The 13,422-nt window shown below is 59.5% G+C and overlaps 4 protein-coding genes and 10 non-coding genes across 14 annotated transcripts; 8 read left to right on the top strand and 6 right to left on the bottom strand.

Annotated features, from left to right (window-relative positions):
* The first annotated feature begins 626 nt into the window (after positions 1-626).
* Positions 627-4,037, top strand: JOSD2 (Josephin domain containing 2). Its single transcript, XM_088539073.1, has 4 exons — positions 627-766; positions 851-976; positions 1,056-1,250; positions 3,902-4,037. Exons 1-4 carry the CDS (start codon positions 627-629, stop codon positions 3,999-4,001), a joined length of 561 nt encoding a protein of 186 aa, XP_088395199.1. The 3' UTR covers positions 4,002-4,037.
* Positions 4,038-5,547: 1,510 nt separating this feature from the next.
* LOC148590413 (histone H2A type 2-C-like) lies at positions 5,548-5,937 on the top strand. The gene has a single exon (XM_088539077.1). The coding sequence runs from the start codon at positions 5,548-5,550 to the stop codon at positions 5,935-5,937; it is 390 nt and encodes a 129-aa protein (XP_088395203.1).
* Positions 5,938-6,499: 562 nt separating this feature from the next.
* On the top strand, positions 6,500-6,571 carry TRNAE-CUC (transfer RNA glutamic acid (anticodon CUC)). The gene has a single exon. It is a non-coding gene; the product is annotated as a tRNA-Glu (tRNA).
* Positions 6,572-6,841: 270 nt separating this feature from the next.
* On the bottom strand, positions 6,842-6,915 carry TRNAT-AGU (transfer RNA threonine (anticodon AGU)). The gene has a single exon. It is a non-coding gene; the product is annotated as a tRNA-Thr (tRNA).
* Positions 6,916-7,116: 201 nt separating this feature from the next.
* TRNAD-GUC (transfer RNA aspartic acid (anticodon GUC)) lies at positions 7,117-7,188 on the top strand. The gene has a single exon. It is a non-coding gene; the product is annotated as a tRNA-Asp (tRNA).
* Positions 7,189-7,544: 356 nt separating this feature from the next.
* TRNAM-CAU (transfer RNA methionine (anticodon CAU)) lies at positions 7,545-7,616 on the bottom strand. The gene has a single exon. It is a non-coding gene; the product is annotated as a tRNA-Met (tRNA).
* Positions 7,617-8,007: 391 nt separating this feature from the next.
* On the bottom strand, positions 8,008-8,079 carry TRNAA-CGC (transfer RNA alanine (anticodon CGC)). Its single transcript has one exon. It is a non-coding gene; the product is annotated as a tRNA-Ala (tRNA).
* Positions 8,080-8,177: 98 nt separating this feature from the next.
* Positions 8,178-8,259, top strand: TRNAS-GCU (transfer RNA serine (anticodon GCU)). Its single transcript has one exon. It is a non-coding gene; the product is annotated as a tRNA-Ser (tRNA).
* A 306-nt stretch (positions 8,260-8,565) lies between these two features.
* TRNAN-GUU (transfer RNA asparagine (anticodon GUU)) lies at positions 8,566-8,639 on the top strand. The gene has a single exon. It is a non-coding gene; the product is annotated as a tRNA-Asn (tRNA).
* Positions 8,640-8,875: 236 nt separating this feature from the next.
* Positions 8,876-8,946, bottom strand: TRNAG-GCC (transfer RNA glycine (anticodon GCC)). The gene has a single exon. It is a non-coding gene; the product is annotated as a tRNA-Gly (tRNA).
* Positions 8,947-9,360: 414 nt separating this feature from the next.
* On the bottom strand, positions 9,361-9,750 carry LOC148590404 (histone H2A type 2-C-like). Its single transcript, XM_088539076.1, has one exon. It carries the CDS (start codon positions 9,748-9,750, stop codon positions 9,361-9,363), a length of 390 nt encoding a protein of 129 aa, XP_088395202.1.
* Positions 9,751-11,425: 1,675 nt separating this feature from the next.
* On the bottom strand, positions 11,426-11,815 carry LOC148590403 (histone H2A type 2-B). The gene has a single exon (XM_088539078.1). It carries the CDS (start codon positions 11,813-11,815, stop codon positions 11,426-11,428), a length of 390 nt encoding a protein of 129 aa, XP_088395204.1.
* Positions 11,816-12,811: 996 nt separating this feature from the next.
* Positions 12,812-12,884, top strand: TRNAK-UUU (transfer RNA lysine (anticodon UUU)). Its single transcript has one exon. It is a non-coding gene; the product is annotated as a tRNA-Lys (tRNA).
* A 151-nt stretch (positions 12,885-13,035) lies between these two features.
* TRNAQ-CUG (transfer RNA glutamine (anticodon CUG)) lies at positions 13,036-13,107 on the top strand. Its single transcript has one exon. It is a non-coding gene; the product is annotated as a tRNA-Gln (tRNA).
* Positions 13,108-13,422: the final 315 nt, after the last annotated feature.

Below are 13,422 nucleotides of genomic sequence, written 5' to 3'. Positions count from 1 at the left end.
AGGGGTCTGGATGTGTCCTGGGGGTGTCTGGGGGGCTTTGTGAGGGGTTAGGAGGGTGCTTGGGGGTCTATGGGGTGTTTTGGGGGTTGCATGAGGGGTCTGGGGGTGTCTTGGGGGGCTTTGGGGGGCTCTGCGAGGGGTTAAGGGGCTGCTTAGGGGTCTATAGGGTGTTTTGGGGGTTGCTTGAGGGGTCTGGGTGTGTCCTGGGGGTGTTTGGGGGGCTCTGCGAGGGGTTAAGGGGGTGCTTAGGGGTCTGTGGGGTGTTTTGGGGGTTGCATGAGGGGTCTGGGGGTGTCCTGGGGGTGTTTGGGGAGGGGGGTGAGCTGTTGTTAGGGCATCCGAGTGCATGTGAGGTTGTTAGGGGGTGTCGCAGGGGGTTCTTGGGGTGTCTAGGGGGGTTGTGGGGGCTCTGGAAGGCTTGGGGGTGTGTGTTGGGTGTCTCGGGGTGTCCTATTGGCGTGAGCGGCTGTTTGGGGGTACCCGGGGATCCCAGAGAGGGTCCAGGGGTGCAGAGGGTATTTTAAAAGGCCCAGGAGGGGTGAAAATGGGCACTGGGGGGTGCAGTAATTTAAGGGGGGGTCTCACGCCGGTTCTCCCCCCCTCTACAGGCAACGGGAGGTCCCGTCATGTCGGATCCCGGCCCGGAGGCCCCGCCGGGCCTCTACCACGAGCGGCAGCGCCTGGAGCTCTGCGCCGTGCACGCGCTCAACAACGTCCTGCAGCGGCCCTGCTTCACCCAGGAGGCGGCCGACGACATCTGTAAACGGTACCGGCGCCTTGTCCCCTTTCCTGCCTTTTTTTTTTCCCCTTATTCCCACCCTTTTCCGCTAATCCCGTTCTTTTTTCCCAGCCTGGCGCCCGACGCTCGCTTGAACCCCCACCGCAGCGTCCTGGGCACGGGCAACTACGACGTCAACGTGATCATGGCCGCGCTGCAGAGCCTGGAGCTGGCGGCCGTGTGGTGGGACAAACGCCGGTGAGGCCGGGACGCGGCGCCTCTTTATGCCCCACAGCGGGGTAAAATTAACCCGGATGTCTCTTTAATACCCCCCCAGGCCACTGGAGCAGCTGGCGCTGGGGCAGATCGTGGGTTTCATCCTCAACGTGCCCTCCAATGTCTCGCTGGGCTTCGTGTCGCTGCCCGTGCGCCGCAAGCACTGGCTGGCCGTGCGGCAGCTCCGCGGCACCTACTACAACCTGGATTCCAAGCTCAAGGCTCCGGCGCCCATCGGCGGCGAGGACGAGCTCAGGTGGGAGCAAAGAGGAAAAAAGGAGGCTCTGGGGGGACCTTATCGCTCCCTGCAACTGGGAGCAAAGAGAAAAGGAGGCTCTGGGGGGACCTTGTTGCTCCCTGCAACTCCCTGGAAAGGAGGATGAGATGGGGGTGTCCGGGATAACTGCGGGTGGCACAAGAGGAAGCGGCCTCAAGTTGAGGATCAGGTTGGATATTAGGAGAAATTCCACATGGAAAGAGGAGCGAGGCCTTGGAACAGGCTGTCCAGGGAAGTCACCATCCCCAATAGTGTCCAAGGAACCTGCAGATGAGGCCTCAAGTTGAGGATCAGGTTGGATATTAGGAGAAATTCCACATGGAAAGAGGAGTGAGGCCTTGGAACAGGCTGCCCAGGGAAGTCACCATCCCCAATAGTGTCCAAGGAACCTGCAGATGAGGCCTCAAGTTGAGGATCAGGTTGGATATTAGGAGAAATTCTACATGGAAAGAGGAGTGAGGCCTTGGCGAACCTGCAGATGAGGCCTCAAGTTGAGCCAGGGGAGGATCAGGTTGGATATTAGGAGAAATTCCACATGGAAAGAGGAGCGAGGCCTTGGAACAGGCTGTCCAGGGAAGTCACCATCCCTGGTAGTGTCCAAGGAACCTGCAGATGAGGCCTCAAGTTGAGGATCAGGTTGGATTTTAGGAGAAATTCCACATGGAAAGAGGAGTGAGGCCTTGGAACAGGCTGCCCAGGGAAGTCACCATCCCCGATAGTGTCCAAGGAACCTGCAGATGAGGCCTCAAGTTGAGGATGAGGTTGGATATTAGGAGAAATTCTACATGGAAAAAGGAGTGAGGCCTTGGAACGGGCTGCCCAGGGAAGTCACCATCCCTGGTAGTGTCCAAGGAACCTGCAGATGAGGCCTCAAGTTGAGGATTAGGTTGGATATTAGGAGAAATTCCACATGGAAAGAGGAGTGAGGCCTTGGAACAGGCTGCCCAGGAAAGTCACCATCCCTGGTAGTGTCCAAGGAACCTGCAGATGAGGCCTCAAGTTGAGGATCAGGTTGGATATTAGGAGAAATTCCACATGGAAAGAGGAGCGAGGCCTTGGAACGGGCTGTCCAGGGAAGTCACCATCCCTGGTAGTGTCCAAGGAACCTGCAGATGAGGCCTCAAGTTGAGGATCAGGTTGGATATTAGGAGAAATTCCACATGGAAAGAGGAGCGAGGCCTTGGAACAGGCTGCCCAGGGAAGTCACCATCCCCAATAGTGTCCAAGGAACCTGCAGATGAGGCCTCAAGTTGAGGATCAGGTTGGATATTAGGAGAAATTCCACATGGAAAGAGGAGTGAGGCCTTGGAACGGGCTGTCCAGGGAAGTCACCATCCCTGGTAGTGTCCAAGGAAGCTGCAGATGAGGCCTCAAATTGAACCAGGGGAGGATCAGGTTGGATATTAGGAGAAATTCCACATGGAAAAAGGAGTGAGGCCTTGGAACAGGCTGCCCAGGGAAGTCACCATCCCTGGTAGTGTCCAAGGAACCTGCAGATGAGGCCTCAAGTTGAGGATCAGGTTGGATATTAGGAGAAATTCCACATGGAAAGAGGAGTGAGGCCTTGGAACGGGCTGTCCAGGGAAGTCACCATCCCTGGTAGTGTCCAAGGAACCTGCAGATGAGGCCTCAAGTTGAGGATCAGGTTGGATATTAGGAGAAATTCCACATGGAAAGAGGAACGAGGCCTTGGAACAGGCTGTCCAGGGAAGTCACCATCCCTGATAGTGTCCAAGGAACCTGCAGATGAGGCCTCAAGTTGAGCCAGGGGAGGATCAGGTTGGATATTAGGAGAAATTCCACATGGAAAGAGGAGCGAGACCTTGGAACAGGCTGCCCAGGGAAGTCACCATCCCCGATAGTGTCCAAGGAAGCTGCAGATGAGGCCTCAAGTTGAGGATCAGGTTGGATTTTAGGAGAAATTCCACATGGAAAGAGGAGCGAGGCCTTGGAACAGGCTGTCCAGGGAAGTCACCATCCCCAATAGTGTCCAAGGAACCTGCAGATGAGGCCTCAAGTTGAGGATCAGGTTGGATATTAGGAGAAATTCCACATGGAAAGAGGAGCGAGGCCTTGGAACAGGCTGTCCAGGGAAGTCACCATCCCTGGTAGTGTCCAAGGAACCTGCAGATGAGGCCTCAAGTTGAGCCAGGGGAGGATCAGGTTGGATATTAGGAGAAATTCCACATGGAAAAAGGAGTGAGGCCTTGGAACAGGCTGCCCAGGGAAGTCACCACCCCCGATAGTGTCCAAGGAACCTGCAGATGAGGCCTCAAGTTGAGGATCAGGTTGGATATTAGGAGAAATTCCACATGGAAAAAGGAGTGAGGCCTTGGAACGGGCTGTCCAGGGAAGTCACCATCCCTGGTAGTGTCCAAGGAACCTGCAGATGAGGCCTCAAGTTGAGGATCAGGTTGGATATTAGGAGAAATTCTACATGGAAAAAGGAGTGAGGCCTTGGAACAGGCTGTCCAGGGAAGTCACCATCCCTGGTAGTGTCCACGGAACCTACAGATGAGGCTCTTGGGGATGTGGTTTAATGGGATGGCATGGAGGGGTTTGTGGTTGGACTCGATGATCCCGAGGGTCTTTTCCACCTGTAACGATTCCGTGATTCTCCGACCTCGCAGGAGCTTCCTCCGCGATTTCCTCTCCCAAGGCCTCTGCGAGGTTTTCCTCGTCGTGCCCAAGGCCGTGGAAGAAACCGGCGCCTGGTTGAACCCGGAGTGACTCCCTGGGGATTCGAATCCAACCAAAGATGGGAATGGGAGGCTCGGGCGGCTCTTCCTGAGCCCGACCTTGGCGCTGCTCCGAACGAGGAGAAATCGGCCCCAAAACAGCCGCTATCCCGTCACCGCCGCCGTTTTTTCCGGTAGGGATAAACGGGATGCTGTGAATCCGGCCGGGTGACGTCCTCGCTGGTGCGGGAAGCCCGGCTGGCCCAGGAGCCGTTTTCACCCGTCTCCCTGTGCCCTTATTTCACTCGTTTTCACCCCGTTTTGCTGTTCCCCTCCCGCTGTGTTTCCCTGGGGCTGCAGACGGTGTCCGGGTGTTTTAATACGGTGTAACGGGTTGTGGGTTGTACCCACGCGGCGGTCGCTCGTGTTAGGTACCGCCTGTAGCGCTGTCGGTTGTGCTGCCTGTGGGTTGTACCCCGCGCTGCTCTCTCACACTGTGCACGACGAGTGTGTGTCACCCGCTGGGTGTCACCCGCTGCTTGCGCACACCCGGCCCCACTCACAGTCGTGCAGCTTCCGCACCGCGCGGTGCCCACGTGTCACACTCGCCGCTTGTGCACGTTTGTTACCCCTCTCTTTTCCGTGCCAAGGGCAGCATCTCCGGCACCTCCGCCTGTTGTTTCCGGACAGCTCCGGTGCTGGAATCCCCCTCCCCCCCCTGAGCTCTGGGATGCCCAGGCCAGGCACCTTAACAGCACTAAACCCAATTAATGCCAACTGTTAATCACAACGTGATTAAATTATGGTTGCGATTAGAGCTTCATTTCCAGCTTGATGGCTCTTCCACTGCTTTTCCCATTGCTGCTTCTGGAGGGGGGAATGAAACTATCCCAAACTCAGGGCAAGTTTTTTTGGGGGGGGGGCAACTAATCCCAGTTCTGTCCCCCCAAGCAGAGCTGCCTTCACTGCCCCCCACAGCAAAACTGGTGCTGGGGGCTTCCCAACTGCAGCATTTCCAGAGGGAGAAACCCCAGGAATAAACCACTTAATTAAGCTGTTTGCGGCATATATTGGAAAGAGGAAATATATTTCAAAAGACCAAAATCTGGGGATTTTATGTCACTAAGGAGGCTGAAGGGAAGTGACTTCGCAGCGTGTTTGTGGGGGCAGTTTCAGCTCTCGCCCGCCGCTGCGCGGAACAGAGTCGGGGGCGCGCGCGGTGGGCGCCCTTTATATCGCCGCGATGCAAATGAGGCTCCGCAGCGCGCGCGCCCATTGGCCCGCAGCGCTCGGGGGGCGCGGCCCATGCAAACCAGCGGCTCCAAAGCGCCGCCGCTCATTGGCCGCCGCGGCGCCTCCTCTCCCGGCCAATCGGCGGGCGCCTCCTCTCCCGGCCAATCGGCGGGCGCCTCCTCTCCCGGCCAATCGGCGGGCGCCTCCTCTCCCGGCCAATTGGCGGGCGCCTCCTCTCCCGGCCAATCGGCGGGCGCCTCCTCTCCCGGCCAATCGGCGGGCGCCGTTTGCATCCCCGCGCGCGCATAAAAGCGGCGCGGGCGGCGCCGGGCTGTGCTGGCTCGTGCCGGGCTCGCATCGCTGCCATGTCGGGCCGCGGGAAGCAGGGAGGCAAAGCGCGCGCCAAGGCCAAGTCGCGCTCATCCCGCGCCGGCCTCCAGTTCCCCGTGGGCCGCGTGCACCGGCTGCTGCGCAAGGGCAACTACGCGGAGCGCGTGGGCGCCGGCGCGCCCGTGTACCTGGCGGCCGTGCTCGAGTACCTGACGGCCGAGATCCTGGAGCTGGCGGGCAACGCGGCGCGCGACAACAAGAAGACGCGCATCATCCCGCGCCACCTGCAGCTCGCCATCCGCAACGACGAGGAGCTCAACAAGCTGCTGGGCAAGGTCACCATCGCGCAGGGCGGCGTGCTGCCCAACATCCAGGCCGTGCTGCTGCCCAAGAAGACCGAGAGCCACAAGCCCAAGGGCAAGTGAGGGCGCCGCGGCCGCCCCTCGCTCGCTCGCTCGCTCGCTCTCGCCGCTTCCACCAAAGGCTCTTTTCAGAGCCGCCCACGTGTTCGCGAGAGAGCTGCGGTCCTGCCGGAGCGGCGCGACCCGGCGCGGGGAAGGGGCTCGGCGGGGCCGGGGGAGGCAGCGGCGGGGCCGGGGCCGGCGGCTCCGGCGGGGCGGGAGGAGCCGAGCGGGGCGCCCCGCGCTTCCTTCCCGCGGCTGCGGCGACCAATGAGCGCCGAGCGCGCGAAATTCCAGGCGTTCCCGCGCGGCTCGCTCCGCCCACTCCCCTGAGCGCGCGAACTCGCTCCTCGCGTCCCTCTCGCGCATGCGCGGCGCGGACGGGGCCGGGAAACGGCTCTGGCTCCCGGTGCGCGGGGCTCCGCGGCCGCTGCAGCGGGAGCAGCTCTTGGAAGACGGCGCCGAGGAGCCGCTCTGCGGGCGGGGAGCTGCCGCTGCTGGTACCGCGTCGGGGCTAACTTGGTACGACTCTTTTTGGGTGTAAAAAGTGCTTTTTCTGCCCTGAATGGGAGGGTGCTTTCATCACTCCCTGGTGGTCTAGTGGTTAGGATTCGGCGCTCTCACCGCCGCGGCCCGGGTTCGATTCCCGGTCAGGGAAGTGTATTTTTTTCGTTTGTTCTTCTTCTCTCTTTTCCCCTTTTTAATTTTCTGTTCAGTTTTCCCCTCTCTGCCGCCTTCTCGTTCTCGCTCGCACGGCGCCCGCAGCAGGAGGGATCTCTCCTAGGGAGGGTACCCGGAGCTGCATCTTCCTTCGCCCGGAGAACCTGCTGCCTCCCTCGGCAGTAGCAATTCAGGAGCTTAAAAAAACAAACGAGGTGGGGGAGAAAACGGAAAAAAAAACACACCCCGGCCACCAGGAATAATAGACAGGCACCGCTGGGATTCGAACCCAGGATCTCCTGTTTACTAGACAGGCGCTTTAACCAACTAAGCCACGGCGCCGCTTGTAAATGCAATCGGCCATTTTCCTCCATCTCCGAGGGCGGCCCCAACGCGTCCCGCGCCCGGTCCGTTTCCCGCAGGCGCCGCGCGGAGCCGAGCCCCGTTTTGCCCCGTTTTGTCCCGTTTTTCCCATCCTGGAATTACGTCCCGGTGGTCGCGGTGGGCAGAGCACGGCCGGGCCGGGAGGCTTTCTCGGCTCCTTCCTCGTTAGTATAGTGGTGAGTATCCCCGCCTGTCACGCGGGAGACCGGGGTTCGATTCCCCGACGGGGAGGCTACATTTTTTTTTTTGCCTTTTTTCCCCTCGATCAGGGGCAAAAAAGCGCGAGGGGCTCCGGGAATGAAGCCGCCACAGAACCGGACCCCTTGGGTACCCCGATACCGAAAAGAACCGAAAGGGCCACGCGCTTCAGCCGCCCGGCGGCGCTTTGGGGGACAGGCGGACCTGGGAGGGGACTGTAGCAGCCCCCGGCGCCCCGCCCACCACCTCCTCCCAGCCAATGAGCGCCCGCTCCCCTCGCGAGGGTCTAAGCCTCTTTTTGGCGCCAAATTTTGAGTGCCCCTCGCGCTGCAGCCTCGGGGGCCGCGCGGGAATGGTAGAAAACGCAGGAATGTAAGAAAAATCGGAGCTAGCAGAGGATGGTTTCGATCCATCGACCTCTGGGTTATGGGCCCAGCACGCTTCCGCTGCGCCACTCTGCTGCTGGCTGAAAAACATGTTTGCTTTTTTATCTTTAAATGGGATGAAACAGTGGCCGGCCGCGGAATTTCTTGTATTCATGGGTCGTTACCAGTGCCGTGACTCGGGGGTGTTTCGGGACGCGGCCCCGCGTTTTCCCTCGCCCAGATGGAGGGTGAAAGCAAACGCTGGAACGCGGGTGAGGAAGGAGAAAGACGAATAAGCAGGAAAAGAAAGGAGAGGGAGAAGAGAAGAAGGGGAAGGAGGAGAAAAAGGAAGAAAAAGGAAAACAAGAGGGAGCAGCAGGGCCAGCAGCCACTTCAAGCCGAGGGCGCAGGGGCCCCACGGGAGATTCTGGGCTGCTCGCGGGGTTCCTCCGGTCCCCAAAAAGCCGCGGGGGCTCCGCGCCACCGCTGGAGATGCCGGGGATTGAACCCGGGGCCTCATACATGCGAAGCATGCGCTCTACCGCTGAGCTACATCCCCTGCGTCCGAACCGGCCCCGCCGCTGCCCTTGGCCGCCCCGGTGCCGGTCCCGGTTCCGGAGCGCCCCATGGAGCCGCCGCGGGGCCCCGCAGCCGGCGGACGAGGTGGCCGAGTGGTTAAGGCGATGGACTGCTAATCCATTGTGCTCTGCACGCGTGGGTTCGAATCCCATCCTCGTCGGGAGCGGTGTGGCTTTTGCATCCCGCTCCCACCCTTTTCTCCTCCCGTTCTCTCCTTTGCTGCAGCCCGGGGGGATTTGGAGATCGCTTGGGAAAACGGGATATCCACCCCTTGGGGCGCGTCCAAAAGTGCTGCGGGAGAAAAGGGACCAGGGAGACGGGTTGAACACGCAAGTTTTGAGGGTCGCGCTCAGCTCCGCAGAGGCCCCTTGGGGACCTGGAGGTGGCGGGTCCCCCCGATGTCCCCGCGGAACCTCCCGCCGGGATGCGGGGTGGAAATAGCGGGGCCGGGAAAACACGGGCGCGGGTCTCTGTGGCGCAATCGGTTAGCGCGTTCGGCTGTTAACCGAAAGGTTGGTGGTTCGAGCCCACCCAGGGACGCCAAGGAAGTTTTTATTATTATTATTTCCCCTCCTGAAAAATTCGTTTATTTTTCTGCTCGAAGCAAAGTGAAATCATCAGTTCGCTGCTGCCAGGGGGTGAGGGTGCAAGGAGCCCGGGTGGATCTTCGCGTGGAAGGGAACGGGATGAGGGTCGTGGGCGGCAATAAGGGGAGAGAACGCAGGGTTTTATTCTCAAAAAAGAAAGGGGAGAAAGAGGAAAATAAAAGAAGGCGTTGCATTGGCCGGGAATCGAACCCGGGCCTCCCGCGTGGCAGGCGAGAATTCTACCACTGAACCACCAATGCTCCTGCTGAAAAACCCGCGTGGGAGTGGGAGTAAGAGCCGCTTCCCGCCGCCTGCCCCGTCCGCGCTGCGCATGCGCGGGAAGGACGCGAGGAGCGAGTTCGCGCGCTCAGGGGAGTGGGCGGAGCGAGCCGCGCGGGAAAGCCTGGAATTTCGCGCGCTCGGCGCTCATTGGTCGCTGCAGCCGCGGGAAGGAAGCGCGGGGCGCCCCGCTCGGCTCCTCCCGCCCCGCCGGAGCCGCCGGCCCCGGCCCCGGCCCCGCCGCTGCCTCCCCCGGCCCCGCCGAGCCCCTTCCCCGCGCCGGGTCGCGCCGCTCCGGCAGGACCGCAGCTCTCTCGCGAACACGTGGGCGGCTCTGAAAAGAGCCTTTGGTGGAAGCGGCGAGAGCGAGCGAGCGAGGGGCGGCCGCGGCGCCCTCACTTGCCCTTGGGCTTGTGGCTCTCGGTCTTCTTGGGCAGCAGCACGGCCTGGATGTTGGGCAGCACGCCGCCCTGCGCGATGGTGACCTTGCCCAGCAGCTTGTTGAGCTCCTCGTCGTTGCGGATGGCGAGCTGCAGGTGGCGCGGGATGATGCGCGTCTTCTTGTTGTCGCGCGCCGCGTTGCCCGCCAGCTCCAGGATCTCGGCCGTCAGGTACTCGAGCACGGCCGCCAGGTACACGGGCGCGCCGGCGCCCACGCGCTCCGCGTAGTTGCCCTTGCGCAGCAGCCGGTGCACGCGGCCCACGGGGAACTGGAGGCCGGCGCGGGATGAGCGCGACTTGGCCTTGGCGCGCGCTTTGCCTCCCTGCTTCCCGCGGCCCGACATGGCAGCGACGCGAGCCCGGCACGAGCCAGCGCAGCCCGGGGCCGCCCGCGCCGCTTTTATGCGCGCGCGGGGATGCAAACGGCGCCCGCCGATTGGCCGGGAGAGGAGGCGCCCGCCGATTGGTCGGGAGAGAAGGCGCCCACCGATTGGCCGGGAGAGAGGGCGCCGCGGCGGCCAATGAGCGGCGGCGCTTTGGAGCCGCTGGTTTGCATGGGCCGCGCCCCCCGTGCGCTGCGGGCCAATGGGCGCGCGCGCTGCGGAGCCTCATTTGCATCACGGCCATATAAAGGGCGCCCACCGGGCGCGCCCATCAGTCTGTTCCACGCGGTGGTGGGCGAGGATGCCCGGGGCGACCACGGCAGCGCCCGTGCCCAAAAGGGGCACCTAGAAGGCACTGGCCACGATGCAGAAGGGCGACAAGAAGTGACAACACATCCATAAAGGGGAGCTTCTCCATCTGCCTTTACAAAGTGCTGAAGCAGGTGCACCCCAAAACTGGCTTTTTTTACAAGGTCACAGGCATTAGTGATCTCCTTTATGCAGAACATCTTTGAGTGCCTCGAGGGCTGCTTGGTGAGCTGGCCAAGCGCACTGGATCCGAGCCGCCCACTTCCTAACAGAGCTGCAAACTCTTACACTCTATCTTATAGAAAGATGATATTTATTACGTTTTTCAAAAGTTACTGTGATTGCTCTATAAGCTATAACTTCTGATTCATTCTGCATGTCAGTAGCATGCTGCATTTATAGCCATTCTTAAAATTATTCATTGCCTCTTACAGAAATGAAAGGAGTTTTTGTAGCGTTAAGGGAATAGAAGATACTTTTCAGGTTCATGTTTCATGCAACTTGCACCTTGTCCTCATTCATATCTCTGCTATTAATCTCCTGCTGATATGGCTCTTGGAAGCTGCTTCTAGAAAGATACCTTAGGAAGCAGAGAGGATTTGCTTTTCTGCAGGGTTTTAATTCCAGAAAATCCTTCCTTGGCTTTTAGGGATGGCTGTTAACCTGTCTAGGAAAGCAGCAATGATTATATTTTTTCTGGCTAGGGGCTTAGCCCTGATGTTTCCAGCACTGAGTGACATATCCTTGTGCAAGGGGAGGCTCCAGGCGAGGAAGGAGCAATATGGGGGCAGCTTTTTGAAGAAATGGGATTTCTGTGCTTATTGGAGGAATATTTAAATGTTTTTAAAGGTTTTTGGTTGGATATGTGGATATCTTATCTGCTGTTTTGCTGCCTCTGGACTCCTTCCTTAGCATAGTCTTGCAGGATTTGATGTATCACTACCTGTGTTTAAAGCAGCTATCAGCAGGTTTTATTTAATTTGTATTGGAGGTTATTCTGGCAGTCTTTTTAGGGATCTCAGCGGCGATGGGAGGTTCTCATCTGCATCAGATGCAGTGGTTGTGTGCAATGCAGCAAAGCAGGAGTGTACAGGGGTTAGCAAAACTCTGAGCTTCCGCATAACTATTATCATCACAATTTATAACTTAAATTGAAGCACACTTCTGGATTTCAAGCTTAGAATCAAGTTGTTGTACAATTGAAAGGAACTTCCAGCTCTTTTCCTGAAGCAGTAGGTGGCTCTTAAAAGAGCCTTTGGGTTTAAAATAGGAGGAAAAAAAAGACCTTAGGGCCCGTATATGAAGCTAATTGGTCTCCAGGGAACTCTCACTTGCCCTTGGGCTTGTGGCTCTCGGTCTTCTTGGGCAGCAGCACGGCCTGGATGTTGGGCAGCACCCCACCCTGCGCAATGGTGACACCCCCAAGCAGCTTGTTGAGCTCCTCGTCGTTGCGGACGGCGAGTTGCAGGTGGCGCGGGATGATGCGCGTCTTCTTGTTGTCGCGCGCCGCGTTGCCCGCCAGCTCCAGGATCTCGGCCGTCAGGTATTCCATGACCGCGGCCAGGTACACGGGCGCGCCGGCGCCCACGCGCTCCGCGTAGTTGCCCTTGCGCAGCAGCCGGTGCACGCGGCCCACGGGGAACTGGAGGCCGGCGCGCGACGAGCGCGACTTGGCCTTGGCGCGCGCTTTGCCTCCCTGCTTCCCGCGGCCCGACATATCTCAACAGGAGCAGAAACAAAAACGCAGCGCGCGCCGGGACCTGCCTTTTATACCCTGCGAGGGATTGAAACCGCGCGTTCTCATTGGCTATCTCGCCGCTCCGCAAGCGAACCAATAGAAGAGCACTGAGTCCTTCCTCCTGGCCAATAGCGGCGCGCGATTTGGAGCCGCCTCGTTTCCGCGCGGGGTATGGGCCGGTTCGTGGTCAAGCGGCGAAGCCGCTGCCGCCTCGGAGCGGGGTGGGCTGCAACCGCGCGTGGGTCATCGTGGCCGGACCGCAGAACGGCGGCCACGTGCTCGGTAACTTCCTCTCTTTGTGTATGAGAGATTTGTGCATAATCGAAATCATTTTTTTTTTTTAAGAAAAGAGAAATTTCTATGAGACTACGTGCCAGCTACCGCCCTATCCTTCCACGCGGGGAGCGCTTTAAGGAGTTCCCATCGCTTAATTTTATTTAGGTTCTAATCGTGGTGGCCGCGCTAGCCCCGAGCTCGCGGGGGCGCCGATTTGGCCACGCGGGGCAGCGTTTCCGCGAGGGAGGAAGCGAGAGGGGCCGGTGGAAACCGCGCCAGGGGCTGCAGTTCTCCCTCCGGTCCGGCCTTACCGGGTCGAGGGGGGAGCTCCGCCCACGGCCGCGCCGCCGGGTGTCCCGGGGGGGCTGCAGTTCTCCCTCAGGTCCGCCCTTACCGTGAGCTCCGCCCACGGCCGTCCCGCGGGAGGGGGTGTCTTTAATCTCAGCCTTCCTTTGGTCTCCAGTCACCATTTAACGTTCCTCTATTTCCCGATAATGCCCCCAATTTAATTTTTTTTTTAGCCCTAAAGTTTGCCTTAGCTACTTTTACGGCGCCGGCCTCCTCCTGCCGTGCCTGGCCGGCCATAGCAGCCCCAGCACTTTTCCCTTGCTCCAGCGCCACTGCCAACCCCGCGGTGCCAAAATCCTGCCCAAAATTCGGGAAGCTCCATGAAGCGGCGCTGGGTTAGCACAATCAAGAGCCCGGATAGCTCAGTCGGCAGAGCATCAGACTTTTAATCTGAGGGTCCAGGGTTCAAGTCCCTGTTCGGGCGCCTTCGCTTTTTGATTTTTCAGCGCGGAGCCGCCGCTTCCCCCTCTCCGTTTCCCTCCGGGGCTCCGCGGGCTGCGCTTTAGCTGCGCTTTTGTGGGAATTTTGAACCCCCGCGGCACCTGTGGGGCCCGGCGGCGCTGCCAGCGCGGGCCGGTCCCATGGTGTAATGGTTAGCACTCTGGACTCTGAATCCAGCGATCCGAGTTCAAATCTCGGTGGGACCTTCTCATTTTCGGGCTTTTTTTCCTAGTTCTGATTTTTCTGTTCTCACCGGGAGGTGCAAAGGGATCCCCCTGCGCTCTGTTGCTTTACCAGCCCTTTGTTTTTTCTTAAAAAAAGTCTTTTTTTTTTTTAAGTCTTTGCTTAGAGTCCTTCTGTGTTGAAATAAATCAAGAAGAAAACAGTGAGAATTCCTCGCTGGGTGGAATCGTGCTGCTTTTGATTGCAGTTAGGACAGCGATGGACCTCAAGGAACTTGGTGGTAAGAAACACCCTGAAAGCCAGGGACGTTGCTGGACACTCCAAGGGTGCCACCCTGG

This window comes from Tinamus guttatus, unplaced genomic scaffold (assembly GCF_059628265.1).
Source record: "Tinamus guttatus ecotype Peru unplaced genomic scaffold, ASM5962826v1 Tinamus_guttatus_pri_ptg001362l, whole genome shotgun sequence".
In the NCBI taxonomy this organism is placed as follows: Eukaryota; Metazoa; Chordata; class Aves; order Tinamiformes; family Tinamidae; genus Tinamus; species Tinamus guttatus.
Note: the sequence above shows the minus strand (reverse complement) of the source record. Positions and strands in the feature narration are given on the sequence as shown.

What these genes read in the sequence shown, in the direction of transcription:
- JOSD2 (XM_088539073.1), top strand. Translation starts at nt 627, where the DNA reads ATGTCGGATCCCGGCCCGGAGGCCCCGCCGGGCCTCTACCACGAGCGG. An exon ending in GCCGACGACATCTGTAAACG is followed by an intron (nt 767 to 850) that starts GTACCGGCGCCT and finishes CTTTTTTCCCAG; the next exon opens with CCTGGCGCCCGACGCTCGCT. An exon ending in GTGTGGTGGGACAAACGCCG is followed by an intron (nt 977 to 1,055) that starts GTGAGGCCGGGA and finishes ATACCCCCCCAG; the next exon opens with GCCACTGGAGCAGCTGGCGC.
- LOC148590403 (XM_088539078.1), bottom strand. Translation starts at nt 11,815, where the DNA reads ATGTCGGGCCGCGGGAAGCAGGGAGGCAAAGCGCGCGCCAAGGCCAAG.
- LOC148590404 (XM_088539076.1), bottom strand. Translation starts at nt 9,750, where the DNA reads ATGTCGGGCCGCGGGAAGCAGGGAGGCAAAGCGCGCGCCAAGGCCAAG.
- LOC148590413 (XM_088539077.1), top strand. Translation starts at nt 5,548, where the DNA reads ATGTCGGGCCGCGGGAAGCAGGGAGGCAAAGCGCGCGCCAAGGCCAAG.